Genomic DNA, 20,711 nt, shown 5'->3' on the forward strand with positions numbered 1-20,711 from the left:
CACAGCACACCAGGCCTCCCTGTCCATCACCAACTCCCAGAGTCCACCCAAACCCATGTCCATTGAGTCAGTGATGCCATCCAGCCATCTCATCCTCTGTGATGCCCTTCTCCTCCTGCCCTCAATCTTTCCCAGCATCAGGGTCTTTTCCAAAGAGTCAGTTCTTCACATCAGGTGGCCAAAGTATTGGAGTTTCAGCTTCAACATCAGTCCTTCCAATGAACACCCAGGATTGCTCTTTAGGATGGACTGGTTGGATCTCCTTCTTGTAGTCCAAGGGATTCTCAAGAGTCTTCTCCAACACCACAGTTCAAAAGCATCAATTCTTCCGTGCTCAGCTTTCTTTATAGTCCAACTCTCACATCTATACATGACCACTGGAAAACCCATGGCCTTGACTAGATGGACCTTTGCTGACAAAGTAATGTCTGCTTTTTAATATGCTGTCTAGGTTGGTCATAACTTTCCTTCCAAGGAGTAAGCGTCTTTTAATTTCATGGCTGCAATCACCATCTGCAGTGATTTTGGAGCCCAGAAAAATAAAGTCAGCCACTGTTTCCACTAGTTCCCCATCTATCTGACATGAAGTGATGGGACCAGATGCCATGATCTTAGTTTTCTTAGATTTTGGAGCCCAGAAAAATAAAGTCAGACACTGTTTCCACTGGTTCCCCATCTATCTGACATGAAGTGATGGGACCGGATGCCATGATCTTAGTTTTCTGATCTGAGCTTTAAGCCAACATTTTCACTCTCCTCTTTCACTTTCATCAAGAGGCTTTTTAGTTCTTCACTTTCTGCCACAAGGGTGGTGTCATCTGCATATCTGAGGTTATTGATACTTCTCCTGGCAATCTTGATTCCAGCTTGTGCTTCTTCCAGTCCAGCGTTTCTCACGATGTACTCTGTTTATAAGTTAAATAAGCAGGGTGACAATATACAGCCTTGACGTACTCCTTTTCCTATTTGGAACCAGTCTGTTGTTCCATGTCCAGTTCTAACTGTTGCTTCCTGACCTGCATATAGGTTTTTCAAGAGGCAGGTCAGGTGGTGTGGTATTCCCATCTCTTGAAGAATTTTCCACAGTTTATTGTGATCCACACAGTCAAAGGCTTTGGCATAGTCAATAAAGCAGAAATAGATGTTTTTCTGGAACTCTCTTGCTTTTTTGATGATCCAGTGGATGTTGGCCGGATGCAGCCAAATAAATAAATAAGCAAATAAATATTATTTAAAAACACATATATAGCCATGAAATTAAAAGACGCTTGCTCCTTGGAAGAAAAGCTATGACCAACCTAGATAGCATATTAAAAAGCAGAGACATTACTTTGCTGACAAAGGTCTGTATAGTCAAAGCTATGGTTTTTCCAGTAGTCATATATGGATGTGAGAGTTGGACCATAAAGAAAGCTGAGCACCAAGGAATTGATGTCTTTGAACTGTGGTGTTGGAGAAGACTCTTGAGAGTCCCTTGGACAGCAAGGAGATCAATTCTAAAGGAAATTAGTCCTGAATATTCATTGGTAGGACTGATGTTGAAACTTCAATCATTCACCTGATGCAAAGAACTAACTCACTGGAAAAGACCCTGATGCTGGGAAAGATAGAAGGCAGGAGGATGCTGGGAAAGATAGAAGGCAGGAGGAGAAAGGGACAACAGAGGATGAGATGGTTGGATGGCATCACCGCCTCAATGGACATGAGTTTGAGCAAACTCTGGGAGTTGGTGATGGACAGGGAGGCCTGGCGTGCTGCACTCCATGGGGTTGCAAAGAGTTGGACACAACTGAGCGAGTGAACTGAACTGAATATATATATATGAATGAGGACTGAAAGTTATGGCCCAGAGAGAGAGATTTCTTCCTTTCCTTGGGTGAGTTGTATCATTCCAGAAAAAGACAATGAAATACTACCATTGCTATAAATTCACAACTTAAAATTGTGGGAGCAAATCAAACTATTAAAAAAATTAGAACCATGAAACAGACTGTCAGCTAACTTTGGTGGAAATGCAAAGAGTCATTACTTAAGAACAGCTACACTTTTCCATCAGAGCTAGATACTATCTCTTGTCTCATGACTTAGGGGCAAGTCTTGATTTGGAGGTTTATGCAATCGGCTGGCAAACATCTTGCTCCTTGACGGGAAGCAGAACATGTTAAATCAACAGACAGGTTCCTGTGCCATAAAAATTACAACTGTCCTGGTAAGGAGAACAGATTGGCCTCGGGAGAAATGGTTTGCTTTTTACGAAATCAAGGTTCAGCAAACAAGTTTCACTCCCTGATAAATTACCACCCAATCTGTTTCCCAGCAGTAGGCTTAAACTGTGGGTTTGACGTGACGTCAGTGAAAAATGAAGAGACTGTGCTCTAGGAGCGGGCTTTAAATCCAGCATCAATATCTCAATTGGGTGTAGTAACCCCTAGAGAAAACTATGCTCAGTCTCTAGAAGAGCTCAGTTCATTTTACAAAGTCCTTATCACTGAGCTTTTGATAAATGCTTGATGACAGTCTGAGAAGCAGCTCTTTCTCCCATGATCCAGATAATTTCTCCCATCTCCAAATATTTAACCGACTTCCGGCTACATAGTGAGAGCACTCATTCAGTTTCCTGGAACACATTTGATAAGCTGTTTGCTTTGCAGGTTTCACCTGCAGGGAACACGGCATAAAGTAAATGCATGTTTGTTGAGGTTATTGTATAACCCAAGTGACCGGTATCCACTGAGGTGACATTAACACAAGGCTCGACTCCCGGCTTCTCTTCTCTGCCCCCCTTGCCTTCCTCCCATCATGAAACTTCCACAGAGTTCCTGCTACAGTGATGTTCGTCTGATTCTGAAGATTTAGAACTGCTGTCTAAGGAGCACTTGGTTCGTCTCCCTGGGGCTCCCAGGAGACCGGATCAGACCTTACAATTTTCTGGACAGTCAGTTCAAGCAGTTGAGTTGATGGTCCCTGTGTGGAGATTGGCCCTCAGTACAGTGAGGGCTCAGAACACTGAGTTTCAGGCACCTGAGAACAGGACTGGAATTCATAGCTTCCCAGTATTTACCAAAACTCAGGCATGAAATAATATTTATGAAAAAACAGCCTGATTGCTGGGTCATCTGTGGATTCCTCTGTGTCCAGTGAACTTGGATTACACTGGATGCAGTGTTCTCCACCCGATCTCGCCCTACCAGAGAATGTATTTGATTCAAATGTTCTTTAAGAGGAAAAAAAAAAGGTAAAAGAAGAAACAAATTGAGAAATTAAAAAATAAAAACATTTTAAAAATGTGCATTAAGAGATCTTCTAGCAGACATCTCCCTCTCCTGCTGTCAACATGTTCAACCATTTTCCAGGAGAATATTACCAAGCACACTGCTCACTACACGCCCATCCTGATGTGAGGGCCTGTTTGTTAGCTTGGATCAGGGACCCAGTGGAGCGTCCAAACGCAGCCTGATGTGGCCTGCTTTCAAATATATTAATGAATGAGTGATTTAATCTCACTTTATGAACACTAAAGTATGCCACTTGTACTGGCTGCTGGAAATTTTGGATTAATAGCAATAGTGCATGTAAGTGTGTGGAGCAGGAAATGGCAACCCAACTCTAGTGTTCTTGCCTGGAGAATCCCATGAACAGAGGAGCCTGGTGGGCTTCAGTCGCAAAGAGTTGGACATGACTGAGCAACTGAGCACATGTACCCGTGTACTTAATGCTCATAATGACTCCCATGAAGGAGCAACTGTCTGTATCTCACTTATGCATATAGAAGAGGGAGAAGTGGAGAGGAAAAGAACCAGGCTTTGCAGCCAGGCAATCTGACTCCAGAGTCCTCAGTCTTCATTTATTCTAAACATAAATGGACTAAATATTCCAATCAAAAGACATAGAGTGGTTGACGGATTAAAAAAAATAATTCATATATATTCTGCCTACAAGAGACTCACTTCAAATCTAAAGACACACTCAGACTGAAAGCGAAGGCCTAGAAAAAGGTGCTCAGTGCAAATGGAAACAAAAAGCTGAGGTAGCAACACTTCTGTCAGACAAATAAACTTCACCATCCTGCCTTCGTCCCCCTGTGCCTCCTGAATGTGGTCAGAACTTTTGCTATTTGGTTTGCATTTTATTCTATCATCCTAATTTTTGTTTCTGTCTTATCTTTCAGGCTGCATGTTAGTTTATTAATTTAAATTTTTTCTGCATCATGTTCACTTTTGTAAGGTTCTTAGGAAGGGATTTAAATAAAATAGGCACGTACATATGGACAAATTGGTAAGCATTATTCCTTGACGGTCTTGTTGCTCAAATGGTGACAGATGTATTATCCAGCTTATGGAGAACTATAACCAAGAACCCTCATCTCCTGCATTGGCAGGTGGATTCTTTGTTACCGAGCTACTTGGGATATTTTGCCAAACTACATATCTGACGGTGTTGAACATGTTCTATTGCCAAACTAAATATCTGGCTAAACAATAAACAGAAAGTTTTTTGTTTGTGAATAATAAATAGAGAGTTTTTGTTTACAACTAGAAAAACAAGTAGGTAAGCTACAAAAGGCAAACGGGACATTCATTTTTTATAGAGACTAATATCCATTTTATTTGTCAAGCATTTTACTCCCCCCCAATCAAACATAATGACTTTCCTTTTAGATTTTCACTAATTTCAAAATACTTCTAGGATAATCTTACCAAGATTCTAAATAAATATTTATAAATAAAACTAGCTCATATTGAGTAAAAAAATCCCTGCATGGACATGATATTTCATTTATGTTCCAAAACCCTTTTATCTGTCCAACAGTGTGTAAGCCACAACTGTATTATTATTGCTATTAGCATTTTTAATACCTGTGAAAAAGTTATGCCTGTGGAGCATTTTGCGTAATACTGAGGTCCTCCCCACAGTCTTAGGAAATGAGGAGGATCTCCACTGTGCATAAAGGGACATGCACGTGCAGAACGCTTAGCTATCACAGCAAGCAAGGAGCAGTCTCACCGGAAAGCCACCCTCTTTCCACTCCACCATGAAGACATTACTCAAGAGTCAGGATGCAGCCAAGGAGGCAGGTTTTGTGGTCACAGGTGCCAAGGACAGAAGGGATTGGGCACCCTTTGAAGGAGCGCTCGGGCGAATAGTGTGGATGCAAACTGGTAGGTGCAGACTCCAACACAGTGAGGGGCTGGGGAGGAAGAGGCTCGGGTGAAGTCGCATGAGGCCTGTGGGCAGATGGAGGTGAGGCCTGCACCCAGAGTGCTGGGGTCTGCAGCCCTGCTTGCTGGTTGCTAGTTCTCTCCACCGGCAAGTCACTGCACGGCTGTGCCTCAGTTTCTCCATCTGTAAAAGGGGCCAGGGGTGGAGCACTTCCCTGACTCAAGAGGCACTGAGTAAGTGTTCCAAAATACCAGGATGATAAAAAGGGAGCATTGGGAGGAGCAGGTTTGTAAAACAGGCACGAGGAAGTGAGTGCTGTTCTGGGAAGCATGGGGGACACACACCACATCATGCACCAAATGGATGTGGCTAGTTGCAGAAAGCGAAGAGGAGCTGAAGAGCCTCTGGATGAGAGTGAAAGAGGAGAGTGAAAAGTTGGCCTAAAACTCAACATTCAGAAAACTAAGATCATGGCATCCAGTCCCATTACTTCATAGCAAATGGATGGGAAACAGTGGAAACAGTGAGAGGCTATATTTTTTGGGCTCCAAAATCACTGCAGATGGTGACTGCAGCCATGAAATTAAAAGACGCTTGCCCTTGAAAGAAAAGTTATGACCAACCTAGACAGTATATTAAAAATCTGAGACATTACGTTGCTGACAAAGGCCCATCTAGTCAAAGCTATGGTTTTTCCAGTAGTCATGTATGGATGTGAGAATTGGACTATAAAGAAAGCTGAGTGCTGAAGAATTTATGCTTTTGAACTGTGGTGTTGGAGAAGACTCTTGAGAGTCCCTTGGACAGTAAGGAGATCAAACCACTCAGTCCTAAAGGAAATCAGTGCTTAATATTCATTGGAAGGACTGATGCTGAAGCTGAAACTCCAATACTCTGGCCCCCTGATGTGAAGAACTGACTTATTTGAAAAGACCTGGATGCTGGGAAAGATTGAAGGCAGGAGGAGAAGGGGCTGACAGAGTATGAGATGGTTGGATGCCATCACAGACTTAATGGACATGAGTTTGAATAAACTCCAGGAATTGGTGATGGACAGGGAAGCCTGGTATGCTGCAGTCCATGGGGTTGCAGAGTCAGACACAACTGAGAGACTGAACTGAATTGAATTGCTCTGCACAGCGCCCCCTGCTGGGACTTTGGGGAATGCGACTTAAGACCAGTTGTTCAGTCGCTCTTTCATGTCCGACTCTGCCACCCCATGGACTGCAGCACACTAGGCTTCCCTGTCCTTCACAATCTCCCAGAGCTTGCTCAAACTCATGTCCATTGAGTTAGTGATGATATCCAACCATTTCATTCTCTGTCGCCCCCTCCTCCTCCTGCCCTCAATCTTTCACAGCATCAAACTCTTGGGCACCTGCTCTAATCTGCATGCAGGGTAAGAAACACATGAAAATGTCCCTGTTTACATAATTTTATGTTAGTTTTTTAATGGTTAGTTTTTTCAGAACATTAAAGATGCTGAAAAACGTGTAAGTTTTCTTCCATTAAAGCTGGGAAAGTAAAACTACAATTAGCTCTATTTTTGGTATAAATAATATATTTAAAATGAAAACAATGTTGTACATTTTTAATACCTTTATTGCCCAATTTTCCAATAGTTCTTCAACACTTGAATGTTCTGGCAATAAAAACACAATCCTTAAATATACATAACACCCCATAAACAGGGGTGCCCTTTTTTCCTTCTGCATCAGGCATCACGATGGCTTGGGAGGGCACTGCTCAGAGCTTAAGATTTTTCCAAAGTTCCTTTTATTGCTTGTTACTGCTCCTTATTACTTGTAATTTGTGCCTGTGTGCTAAGTTGCTTCAGTTGTGTCTGACTCTTTGCGACCCCATGGACTGTAGCCCACCAGGCTCCTCTGTCTATGGGGATTCTCCAGGCAAGAATACTGGAGTGGGTTGCCATGCCTTCCTCCAGGGGATCTTCCTAACCCAGGGATCGAACCAGTGCCTCTTATGTCTCTTATTGCAGGTGAGTTCTTTACCACTAGCGCCATCTGGGAAGCCTGAAGTAGTCTGTACCCATGAAATAATAACGTGGAAGTGACACCTAAGTAGAAGAGCACGTGGGACATATATTACCTCTCTCACTTGAAAAAAACACCTATGTTAACCTTGAGTCAGATATTTCACATTCTCTTCTCCGCCCACAAATGTTATCGAGGAAGAACGCCCTTTCTTGACGTTCCTGGGGAGCCCTATCTGAGCAAGTTGCTGTCCCTCTGTCCCTCTCTTGTTAGGGGGCTAGCAGCTTAGAAGGTGGCGGTGAAGTGGAAACTGAGCACATGAGGTGCGTCCGAGCTCTTTCTCTCTTTGGGGGAATCCACCCGCCTCCAGCAAGCCATGTTCTGGTAAGTTCCGTTTCCCTATGCTGTACCCACCACCTCTGTCTGCCCCATGCAAATATGCTGGTGCCCATCAGGGAGCCCACTGTCCTGAAGGGAAACAGGTCTTGTTATTGACCCACAAGTTAACAAAACATATCTATACACACACAGAAACAAAATACAACTTAATAGAAAACCCTCTTCAAAAACCCTAGTTGAGTGAGGATACTCAATTTTGACCAAACCACCTTTTCAACCAAATTTCTAGGTGGTCAGCATGTTTTTTGAGCAAATTGCTTTAAATAAGAAGCCCAGGAGCCTTCCTGTAATAAAACTGAAATTTGTTCAGTTGTGTCCAACTCTTCGACCCCATGGACCGTAGCCCACCAGGCTCCTCCGTCCATGGGAGTCTCCAGGCAAGAATACTGGAGTGGGTAGCCTTTCCCTTCTCCAGGGCATCTTCTCGACCCAGGGATTGAACCCGGGTCTCCTGCACTGCAGGCAGATTCTTTACCATCTGAGCCACCTATAATGAGTCACCCTGCATCACCGACTTGATGCACATGAGTTTGTGTGAACTCCGGGAGTTGGTGATGGACAGGGAGGCCTGGCATGCTGTGATTCATGGGGTTGCAAAGAGTCGGACACGACTGAGTGACTGAACTGAACTGAACTGAAATCTCCTTTCTTGTATATTTATCCGGTATTAAGCAACTGCCTTGTTTTTTCTAACTTGTCTGCCAGAGAAAGGGGTTCAGTGAACACAGCCACAGAAGCCTCCAGAATTCTCATCTTTTCTCATGAGACCTTAATCACTGAGGTTTGGGTTGTGCTTAAAGTACAATGTATGGGCCACTGCATGACTGTTTTGGCTCATGGATGACCTGTGGGCGGAGCCAAGGCTCACGTGTGCCGGGTGCCACTGACACGTGTGTACCTGGGCGTGCTCCTGGCTGGGCACCGCGCTCAGACCTGTCGCTGCCATGTACGTGCTGCCGATGGTCTTGATCTTTTCAACACCACTGAACTTCGGCTTGGAGAGCAGCTGGGAAGCAATGAGAATCATAGTTACTCATGTGGGTGCTGACCCAATGCCAAACACTTAAGAGACATTCTCAAATTCTAGTGCTCAGTCACGGGAACAGGGCACCATTTATTCACCCTTTGACCCTGGGCATCTTGGGAAAAGCACACTTCATCAATTTCACAAAGCATGTGTCCTTGGAAGGAAATATAGTATAATAATTTACTTCCAGTTAACACAAATTATTTTTCAGAATTTCCTAGTGAAGAAAGCAGGATAGCCTATCATGTGAGTGATAACTGCCTCATTAAATTTTCAAATTTTCCTCAAATACATTTCCTACTCTGTGTTTGAAGCACCTAAATACAAAATGATTCAAAGTGTGAGGTCTTCCCTGAATGGTGAGGGTAATTTATGACCAGTTATAGTGCTGGGGCTGGAGAAGGGCATGGCACTTCATTCTTGCCTGGAGAATGCCATGGACAGAGCCTGGGGACGACAGTCCATAGGGTCACAAAGCGTCGTACACGACTGAGGCAACTTAGCACAGCAGAGCACACCACACGTGGTGCCAGGGACTGGCCTTTGCCCTCTGAAAACTTGGAGTGGAGGGAATAAAGATCTAGAATGGCTTCTCCTATTAGCCCTGCTCCTAATTTATTTTTTTGTCTCAGCTTCTGGCACCAATAATCAGTTTCTTACTGGGCTCCTCCCCATCCACTATATTAAGCCTTAGGGTGGGATGGAAGAAAGGTAGAAATAAGATAAGTGGTAGGAAAGAGAAAGACCAGATGGAGAGAGCAAATGAAGGAAACTCTGGAAGGTTCTGTATCTGCTCAGCAGGACAATGGCAGGGACAGAAGGCTGAGAACACCTTCTAGAGCCTTCCTTGGTACTTCTGCTTTCAGAGGTGGTTCCATGTTAGAGAATCTAAGATAGGCGAGCAAATCTCATTCTCACATCTCTATGAGCCAATCAAACCTGCGAGGACACTAATGCTGGAGAACATCTATTTTACAGAGGAACAGCTGGAGGAAATATGCCCCCATTTTCCTCTAGGGACCCAGCTTAACAGTGGAAGCCTCCAGGTGTCATTACTTCACCACAAGTCTTGAGTCAACCTCGAGGTAACAACGGTGGTAGTAGAGAAACGCATTTAGATGCCTGGCCTAAGACCTTCCTATTACATCATTCATCACTGTATTCCAAAGTTCCATTAATCACGATGAACCTATGTTCACTGATGTCAATTTTTCCTATATTTGCACGATATTATTAAAAATGGTGTAGCATCCATATCTTTCATATCAGGAGTCTGTTTGTTCTTCCTAGAAAACAAAGCACGTTGTTCCCTTGGTAGGCAGAAAATTGAAAAATGACATCTATTTCAAAATCTAAGACATATACTTTGTCCTTTCTAAAATATATTGTACTGCATTCATATTGCTTTTTCAATAATAAAGTAGGCCATCCATGCACACTTCAAGTTGATATCTGACAGAGACCTTGTAGTCTATACAGAGAGACATGCCAATAATCCACTATGATAAATATATTCATTATCTTTTTTATGTATAAAGATATGCGCAAGTATTTTCCTTGGAGTTCAGGCCTTTCAAGAAAATTTATGAGCATACTGGAAAGGTATTATTGAACGGATTTTGGTAGTTGTTCCTAGCAATCACATCAGCTTTGCAAATAGTATGTGTTTGCCTCACCAAAATTAGTAACCTAAATAGAGCAAAAAGATTAATGCCAACCACCAGCAATTTTGCCAAAGGATGAGTTTTCAGATATGCCATGATATTGCACTAACTTCAAATGTGCCAGTCCACAGGAATGTCAGAGTGTGGGGCTGGGGTCACCTCTGCCCATCAGGGGTAACTCTTTTTTTTCTTTTTTTAACTTTTTATTTTGTATTGGGACTCAGGTTCAATCCCTGGGTCAGGAAGATCTCCTGGAGGAGGCGTGGCAACCCACTCCAGTATTCTTGCCTGGAGAATCCCATGGACACAGGAGCCTGGGGGCTATAGTCCATAGGGTTGCCAAGAGTCAGACACGACTGAAGCGACTTAGCATGCATTTTGTATTGGAGTATAGCCGATTAACAATGCTGTGATAGCTTCAGGTGGACAGCAAAGGGACTCAACCATATATATATATACACACACACATGTATCCATTCACCACCCACCCAGGCTGAAGGGTAACTCTTAATACCTACATCATCAAAGTCGGCAATGATCTCGTTCAGGAGCCGAAGGCATTCCAAACCCTCCTTGTTCACGTCTGATTCTGTATAGAATTCTTTGAAATCAGGAATGGAGGCAAACATGACGCAGACGCAGTCGTAGGACTGGTGGTATAACTCCTGCCCAGGAGAAAAGGAACTGCTGAGCACTAGGAAACTTTTCAAGGAAAGCTGCTCCTAGTGCAAGTGCTTCTTTATGTCAGGACTGGTGAAGAAATCACCCAGTGGCCACTGCGCCCGCCCCGCCCTCTCGTCCCCGGCCTATTTCACTGAGCGCAGGTGAAGGCTTCCGGCGGGCTGGATTCAGGCTCAGAATCATCGACGCCACACGGCCACTGTCACTACCAGCTAGTATGAGGTGCCCTTCTGCTCACCCCTCTCTGCCCTCTCTATCGTAGACAATTACAAGAGACCACAGAAGGGGACGACAGAGGGTGAGATGGTTGGATGCCATCACCGACTCCATGGACATGGGTTTGGGTGGACTCCGGGAGTTGGTGATGGACAGGGAGGCCTGGCGTGCTGCGGTTCACGGGGTCGCAAAGAGTCGGACACGACTAAGTGACTGAACTGAAGGGAACTGATAGACTTTTTGCTTAGGGGAAAAAAAATATTCTCTAAACAACTAAAGGGAAACAAAATGATTTTCCAAACTATGACACTGTCCTAACGTGACTCGTTATAGCTACATCCTTTGGATTGGAGTGTGTTGTGAATTTTCCTCTTTAGAGTAATACAGGCTCATAGTTCTGTATGCACAGACATGATTAAAACGTCTTGTAAGTACAGTTTCAAGGTGTTGCCATAATTTCCCCAACACACAGAGAAACCTTCAAGTTCAGCGGGGATTTCATAAAGAAAGGGTCACTACGTGGGCGCGGGAGCTGGTCCTGGGGGGCCGGGGATCTGCTTTTCCACTGGTGCCGGCTCCTCGGGAACCTTGGATGGCCTGACACAGGCGGAATGGCCAGGCGCCAATGTGGGCGCAGTGCATGATGGGAAGCACTCCACCAAGAACCGTGAGGAGAGTTCTGTTAAACAAGATGGCGGCCTCTGAGCGGAGGGGAGAAAGCTCCCAGATGGCACTTCCTGTTTGCCCGCTAGACCAAGGGGATCCACCCTGCATGACTGTTACCACTGTGTTCTGCTTTCTGGGGCACCCAGATGAATCCATTACCAGGGAGTGGGCACTCTGACAGCACCGTAACTCCAAAGTTTGGTGACCTCTCAGAAAAATCATTCTTCCTCCATAGAGGTCTCATAAGGAACATATTGGGGCAATGGTGACCCGTGGCAAGACATAACTGCTTCCTGGGAAAGCTACACTTCTGTCATCTTCTTATTTCCAGAGCCAACCATCCTGTAATGCCTTCTGTTACAGTCTCACAATCTGTATAAAATACGTGAACAACAGACTTAAGGTTTTCCTTTTCTACTCTGCTCTCAATATGGTTAGGTTGGCTCTTTGTGCAGACCTGTACTTCCTCTCTCTGAAAGGTGCTTTTTGTGCACATTCATATCCTGGGAAGATACTCTGTGGCATGTGTGACTGTCAAGTTTAGGTTGCAGTAACACTGACTAAGCCAGGGTGCCAAGGTAATAGGGGAGAGAAAAGCCCCTGGAAGCCTGCTCTAGTTAAAAATGCCAGTTTCCTAAAAGTAGTGTAGGCTCCACAGACTTCCCCACTCTTTATGAAAAGGGGTACATCAAGCAAGGCAAGGATATATTTTCTGTACCTTGCGTTTCCCCGGCATCTGCGGACATCAGCTGAAGTGACCCTCTGGGGAATGGTGATGATGACAAGAATGCACACGACAATCGCCAGCACTGACTGAATGCCCACTGCGTGGCAGGATGTGCGCCCCTCTGAACTACCAGCATTAACTTGCCCCTGACGAGAATTTTAGGCAGAGCAGTTACAATACTTTCCCAAGGCTACCAAGTCTGATGTAGACTTCACTCTTACAAATACTACGCTGTACACTTCACCCTGCATTTCCTGGTGACCACACACTGTGTGGCCTGAATTGGGGGCAGCATGGGGCCTTGAGTCACTTGTAGCTTCATGTCACTTTGCCTTTCTTCTCTCCCCTGGGGTCTTTCCAGTGTCTGGGGTGGGGGATAAGGAAATGCAAGACTGAACTGACTGGCAGTTTGGAAATGAAAGTGAAAGTGAAGTCACTCAGTCGAGTCCGACTCTTTGCGACCCCGTGGACTGTAGCCCACCAGGCTCCTCCAGTCCATGGAATTCTCCAGGCAAGAATACTGGAGTGGGTTGCCATTTCCTTCTCCAGGGGATTTTCCCGACACAGGGATTGAACCCGGGTCTCCCACATTTCAGGCAGACGCTTTAACCTCTGAGCCACCAGGGAAGCCATGAGGGATGATTTTAACTGTGCTGATTTGGGGTCTGATAAAATATCTTCAGGTTGACACTCTCAGAATTGTCCTCTGAACTCTTGCCCCAGAAGACCTAGGTTACTGAAGCTGGAAGGGGCCTGATGGGTCATCTTATTCCAGTCTTCAACAGGAATGCCTGGGAGAGTCACCAATGGAACTTTCAAGAAGGTGACACCGGGGCCTCCCCATGACCAACTGAACCTTGCCCCTGGGGCGTGCTCTGAGAATGCACATCTTTTTGTAAAGCTCCACGGGTTATCCTGTTGTGCAGCCTTGATTAAGAATCACAGGACAAATGAGGAATTGTTAGTTCAAGGGAGTTCAGTGACACACCAAGGCTCCCACCGGCTTAGAAAAAAGAATTGTTAATCTCTGGAGTCCTGGCCTGGTGCTCTGCAGGCTATAAGTGCTGCTGGGACTGGGACTGCAAACTGCTTACCCACCCTCTTTTGACAAATGGGTCACTTGGAGCCTCCGTGGAAATACACGGAAATACTAATACAAATACACTGTTGAGTGAGTGGGGATCCCTGACTCTCTAGTTCCTGGCTCAGGGTTGCCACAGGACTATTCTGGAGAATTAGGGCAACTTCGCAGATGAGAAGCTTTACAGATTCACTAGAGCTAATGAAACTTGCAGGTTTTAGAACCATACCCTAAACTCAAGAGAGATTCCTTCAGGTCTTTGGGTTGGGCTTGGAGCCAGATTGGTTGGTGACCTGAGCTTATCTTATCCTTCCAGAGGACCTGGGGTGAGGCTAGGGTAGGTGGAAAGCCTTGGAGGAGATTTTGGAATTCAGAGTCTAGCACGGGTGACCCTTGTCCAGCACACAGCTGCCAAAAAGAATCTCACTGAGCTTTGGAATGGGAAGCGTAGATGCCATTCCAACATTCACTCAAATGTCACCATTCTCCTGAAGAAGCTCAAGTTACAGAAAAACCATCACGAAGCAACTGCACTTCTGTGCCTGCTGTCCTTTACAGTTTATTGAGTGAGATTTAGTTGTTTTTTTTTTTTTTTCCTAACTCTGGATGAAAACTTGGGCTAACTCCACGACTCTTCTTGCTATTCCCAGGTAACATGAGTCCTGTCATCAATAATTTAAGTATCCAATATAACGAGAAGTCAAAACTTAGATCCCCATGGGATGTGTGGCTTTCTCCTTCCCCAGTGTGGGCCTCCTGGGGGAGGGTGTCTGCAGAGTGAAAAAGGCCATGGTTGGCTTCTCTCTCTCTGCTCCTCGTGTTTCTGCTCTGACCCCTCCCTAGATGGCTAGTCAGGTTTTCCAAAGCACCCCAGGGGTGGAGAACTAGGAAAAAAAGAAGTGTCTTCTGGAGAAGGAACACGTCCCATTAACTACATCACAGTTCCTTGAACTTCAACTATGAACTTAAGCCTGGTGGCCATTTCCTTGGGTTATTTGGAGACACCCCATCACTTCCCTGATCATGGGACAATCTGCCAAGCTTCCCTTGACGTGGACCACGCCCTCCCCTCTTACTCATGATTATTATCTTCACCCCCGGCTTTCTGGTTATTCTTCTAGCTTCTCTACTGGGACCTACAAGCAGCTTTTCCAAACAGGATCTAAAAGGACCCCACACCAACTGTCTTTCTCTTGCTGGCTCGCTGGAGACAGTCAGCACGCTTTGCCCTCCCAACCTTCAGAGTCCCTGCCTGCAGCCTTCCAATTGTCTTGGCCCAGACACTCCCATCAGCCCTGCCCCCCACCCCTGCCCCACCCACCCATCAGGAACCCACCAGGCATCTGTGCCCCCTTGATGGTGCTGCTGCCCCAGGACCACTCAGAGACACAAATCTAAGGTACACATCCCAGGCTGTCACTCAGTTCAGTCACTCAGTCGTGTCCAACTCTTTGTGACCCCATGGACTGCATCATGCCAGGCCTCCCTGTCCATCACTAACTCCCAGAGCTCACTCAAACTCATGTCCATTGTGTCGGTGATGCCATCCAACCAGCTCATCCTCTGTCATCCCCTTCTCCGCCTTCAATCTTTCCCAGCATCAGGGTCTTTTTTTAGTCAGTTTTCGCATCAGGATGAGTGGTCCATTTTGGTCCAGTTTTGAGACATGAAGGGAGGATTTCTCACGTCCTTTGCGGAGGGCGCTCCCTTCTCACTACATTCTGCCTCTGATCCCTCCCCCGCCCCTGGTGTGCCTGGGAGTGAAGAGCTGAGAGTTGTGTAGCACTCCCTTTGGGATATGAGTCCTCCTGTCTCTCGGTGTCATGGGCTGGTATTCACTTTAGCATCTGCTGTATAGACACACAGGCACGCACACAGCCTCAAGGGGGCCTGCTGCAGGCAGGCTTCACACCAGGTATTAGGGACACAGAGAGACAACATGAGCCCTTCCCTAAGGAGCTTAGAGTTGGGCTGGAGAGGAGAGGGAAGCAGAGATCAGGAGAACAAAGTGTGGTTGGTGCAGCTTATGCCCAGGTATGGAGAGGTCTGCTTGGTGTGCCCTGGAAGATGGTCAGAACTGCCACAAGCTTGGGGTTCAGAGTCTGGGCCCGGCACTTTCTCTTGCTGACTCAGGCCACAGCTGGGAGGAGATGTTCCCACCTTTCTCCTCCCCCAGGTGGCCTGTGTTTATGCTCAGCCTGCCAGCTTGTGTCTGAAGTCTTCAGGGGAGTCAAGTCATTAGAAAGCACAGAAGCATCTCTCAGCCCCTGTGGTTTTCTAGCCTGACTGCAAGGAACAGGTTGAGAGAGCTGCCTGGGTGTTGAGAGGGGGTAGATAGCTGAGAAGGGGAAGCTCTTTGCCTGCCTGGTGACCTCCTCACCCTCCCACCCTGTACCCACAGTGACATCTGTGTCTAATTTTTTTTTAATTTAGTTAAATTAATTGACTTATTTTTGGCTGTGCTGGGTTTTTGCTGCTGCTGGGGCTCTTCTCTAGTTGCGGCGAGCACGGACCACTCTTGAGTTGTGCACAGGCTTCTCATCACGGTGGTTTCTCCTATTGCAGAGCACAGGCTCTAAGCCTTGTGGGCTTCAATAGCTGTGATTCCTGGGCTTCCTCCAGTTCGAGCACAGGCTCAGTAGTTGTGAGGCATGGTCTTAGTTGCTCCGAGGCATGTGGGATCTTCCCAGATCGGGGTTTGAACCTGTGTCTCTTGCATTGGCAGGCTTTTTTTTTATTTTTTATATTAACCACTGAGTCACTAGGGAAGCCCCTGTATCTTGTTTTGGTCAAGCCTCAGCTATCGCACAGTGAGGCTGCCTGGCTCAAAAATCACACACAACCGTGACCACTGGGGACTCGGCAAAGGGGCAACTGAGGAGAAAATGTGGTTTTCTTCAACAAGGGACGGGAGCCGGCCGGGATGTCTATTTTAGGGACCTCTCAGCCCCGCTCCTGCCACAGTGCAGCAGTCTGGAGCAAAGGCTTTGTAAACCTGTGGGCTCCGTCTGGGCGCACAGAGCTCGGTCCAGACTCTGAATGGCCTGAGGGTTCAGACCTGGTAAGGACGGTCAGCAGCTGGTGGAGAACCTTGGGATGCCTTAAGGGAAACCAGTGCCCTGGGGAAGGGAGAAGAAGAGCCTGCAAAGCTGGACACAGCAGCTCTCTGGCACAGATCTGGAGCACAGGTGCAGTGAACAGTCTTAAATCAAAAGCAAAATCTTTTGGGGATTACTGTCATTAAATCATTCTTTATTCTGTACTTCTGAAGGGAGAGGAGTTTTGTCTGCATGTGCATATGGCAGGTGGAGAATCAAAAGGCTCTTTGTTAACATGGGTCTTCAGTTCAGTTCAGTTCGGTTGTTCAGTTGTATCTGACTCTTTGCCACCCCATGGACTGCAGCACGCCAGGCCTCCCTGTCCATCACCGACTCCCGAAGTTTATTCAAACTCATATCCATTGAGTCGGTGATGCTATCCAACCATCTTATCCTCTTTCTCCTCCTGTGTTCAATCTTTCCCAACATCAGGGTCTTTTCCAATGAGTCAGTTCTTCTCATCAGGTGGCCAAAGTATTGGGGTTTCAGCTTCAACATCAGTCCTTCAGAAATTCAGGACTAATATCCTTTAGAATGGACTAGTTGGATCTCCTTGCAGTCCAAGGGACTCTCAAGAGTCTTCTCCAACACCACAGTTCAAAAGCATCAATTTTTTGGCACTCAGCTTTCTTTACAGTCCAACTCTCATATCTGTATATGACAACTGGAAAAACCATAGCCTTGACTAGATGGACCTTTGTTGGCAAAGTAAAGTCTCTGCTCTTGAATATGCTATCTAGGTTTGTCATAACTTTCCTTCCAAGGAGTAAGCGTCTTTTGATTTCATGGCTGCAGTCACCATCTGCAGTGATTTTGGAGCCCCAAAAACCTGGGTCTTAGCCGAAGTCACAGGTCATGTTTCCAGGGAATGTTCCAGAATACCATGGAGTATTAACATTTACCGTGGAACTGAAAGATACACTGCCATTTGTATGCGAGTGTGCTAAGTTGCTTCACTCATGTTGGACTCTGTGTGATGCCATGGACTGTAGCCTGTCAGGCTCCTCTGTCCATGGGATTCTCCAGGCAAGAATACTGGAGTGGGTTGCCATGCCCTCCTCCAGGAGATCTTCCCAACCCAAGGATCAAACTTGCCTCTACTGGACAATTTTTTCTTATCACTAAACCACCTGAGAAGCTCAGACTTGGTTGGGTCTCTGCATTCAAAAGCTGTGAGTGCTCAGCCTGCCCCAAAGAGAAGGAGCTAAGGAGGTGATGCTTCTGGATAGTGGCAGGGTGATGATGTTTGTTTTATTGTCCACTCTAGTCCAAACTTGAAAGGCTGTAGGGTAGCCACATCCTGGACAGATTTTGATAAATTCCAGGAGGCAGTGGTTCTCAAGTTTTGTGTTAAATTTGGGATATTTGCTTGAAAGGTAACTAAGATTGAGTGTTTACTGCATGCCAGACACAACTCTACAAGTTTCGCACCAATTACTGCTTTGGAAATTAGTTAGAGCCTCTGTGAGGATGGAGCCTGAGTCCAACAGCTAAGAAGGGCCAGGCCTGGGACAAGAGCTTTGCTGTCAGTGGCCAAGTGGGGCCTCATAGGAGAGGAAAGTGGCCCCGGAGTCTGAGAGGGGCACATGTAGCTGGTACCTCGGGCATCCCTTCATTTGGGGAAGCCCTGCTCTTGGGTTCCGGACGTCTCTGGTCCCAGCATTGGCTATGACCTTGCCCAGTTTGGGTCTGGAAGCCCCCAGGGATGATCCTGTTCCAGAGTCTGCATGTTCAACAACAGGCAGCACTTTCCCTCAGGGAAGCCTTGGGGGCGGGGTCACAGTGGGAAGGGGCGAGAGTGCTATCACACACAGGGGGCATCTATTTGACCTTGACCCCGAGGATGGGCCAGGAGCCTGGACCATATCCACACTGTTAAACAGCACAGATCCCATCGCTGTTTAGCTGCAGTAGGTCCGACAACCTCAGCCTTCCTGGCCCAGAATCACGAGCTTAGGATGAGACATCCCCGGGTCAGGGAAGTGGGCTTTTCTGCCCAGGGATGAAGTCAACTGTGGACAGGAAGGGTCATCTGTGTTCCGAGAGAAGTCAGGCAGCCTGCCCATCCATAGGGAAGTCAGAGGATGGGGCAGGAGTTTGCTATGCACTCTAAGGAATCTCTTTATAATAACTTTGTTACTGGGTTGGCCACAAAGTTCATTCTTGTTTTTCCATAACACAGGAAAAAACCCAGAAAACAAAACCCTCCCTTATGAGGTTCACGATTGTTGTTGTTGTTCAGTCACTAAGTCGTGTACAACTCTTTGCGACCTCATGGATTGTAGCCCGCCAGGCTTCCCTATCCTTCACCATCTCACGGAGCTTGCTCAAATTCATGTCCATGGAGTCAGTGATGCCATCAAACCATCTCATCTTCTGTCACCCCCTTCTCCTCTTGCTCTCAATCTTTCCCAGCATCAGGGTCTTTTCCAATGACCTTTTCTTGGAAAAGAGATTCCCGATGGGAGCTCTCAAATCTTTTAGGCAGGGAGCTAGAGGCTCTCCTCCTTCAGCCTCATTCTGGGTGCTCTCTTCTGCATTCAGGATTCTCCACGAGTATTGTAGCAACAGAACCTCCTTCATTACCTGTCTGATCTTCAGCCTGACAGGCTTCTCTGTAATTTTTTTTGTCTTGTGGCATTTGGGATCTTAGTCCCCTGGTCAGGGATTAAACCCGTGCCGCTGGGAGTGGAAACATGGAGTGTTAATCACTGGATGGGCAGGGAATTTTTTAATCCCCAACAGTCACAGCGGCTGCTTGAGTACCTTCTCACCCCTGCTTCCTCCTAATATTTACCTAACCAACAAAAATTGGTAATAAAATGTGGGAAGTCACAGCCCAGGGGCGTTTTGTGTTGTCTGATGAAATACAGAGATTTTTGCAGTCCCAGATTGACAGTTGGTAAAGAATCCGCCTGCCAGTGCAGCAGGTGCAAGAGATGCAGGTTCAATCCCTGGGTCGGGAAGACCGTCCGGAGGAGGGCATAGCAACCCACTCCAGTATTCTTGCCTGGAGAGTCCCATGGACAGAGGAGCCCGGCAGGTTATAGTCCACAGGGTCACCCAGTGTTGGACATGACTGAGCACGCACCTTTTGCAGCCCAGCGCTATGCAGAATGAACTCACTTCAAGGACAGTCTCATTGGCCTGACGCCCCTGATTTAAGATTCAACGTGTGCAGCTCTATCCTCTGAAGCAAAGTCAGGTTGGCAGCTAGACAGAGCAAATCAAATGATGCCTAGGGGATCAGGGGTTCCTAAGTGAAAACTAGACTCCTAATATGTGGTGAAGGAACTTGGAGTTGTCTATGGCAATAAGAGTTTGTAAAACTTTGACATTGAGCTTCTGTTTGTTTTCCTACGGGGCTGCAGCTGGCCTGGGTCAGGAGTATGTTTCCTGCATGAAGGAATAAGCTGGGTGCTTGGTGAATGGGTGCAGACTGTCTGCCCGGAAAATCATTTCACTGCCTAAGTCAGGTTCATGCACACAAGGCACAATGTGGACATGGAGGGGGCCACCCCCACCCCCACAGAATTCACCTTCTTGATACGACAAACTAGGCAACAAAGTCCAGAGCTGGTCTCATCGAAGTGTGCTGACTCCTACTTGGTCCTGAAAAAGTTCCCAAACTGCCTTTGCAGCCAGATGGCACCTGGTCCAAGGTTCAAGCCCACTCTGCAGCCTTCCTCATGGAGCCCATGGGGGTGGTGAAGGCTGTAGATGACTCTGTGTGTGTTCTTAAACTATTAAAATAGTGCGATGATGAGGCAACTTGGGAGAAAATGTCATCCCCGTCTTGGGAGCACCCGAGATACACTGGGGACAGAAGGTCGCTGGCCTGCACGCAGCGGCAGCTGTTGTTCAGTCACTCAGTCATGTCTGCCCTTTGCAAGCCCATGGACTGTGGCTCAGCAGGCCAAGCACCGGCCTGACACAGGGCAGGGGCAACCTTCGATACCTGCTGAATTCATAGACTGAACCGACAATGAGACATATAG

The 20,711-nt window shown here is 46.5% G+C and overlaps 1 protein-coding gene across 1 annotated transcript in view; it reads right to left on the bottom strand.

The window, feature by feature from the left end:
- Positions 1-20,711, bottom strand: part of ADCY2 (adenylate cyclase 2) — a 456,623-nt gene that overhangs the window by 11,391 nt on the left and 424,521 nt on the right. Inside the window, exons 21-22 of the mRNA XM_070357742.1 lie at positions 10,763-10,909; positions 8,452-8,559 (exon numbers count right to left, since the gene is read on the bottom strand). Of these exons, the coding sequence (XP_070213843.1) occupies positions 8,452-8,559; positions 10,763-10,909 (255 nt within the window). The remainder of the gene's footprint in view (positions 1-8,451; positions 8,560-10,762; positions 10,910-20,711) is intronic.

Source organism: Bos mutus, chromosome 20 (genome assembly GCF_027580195.1).
Source record: "Bos mutus isolate GX-2022 chromosome 20, NWIPB_WYAK_1.1, whole genome shotgun sequence".
In the NCBI taxonomy this organism is placed as follows: domain Eukaryota; kingdom Metazoa; phylum Chordata; class Mammalia; order Artiodactyla; family Bovidae; genus Bos; species Bos mutus.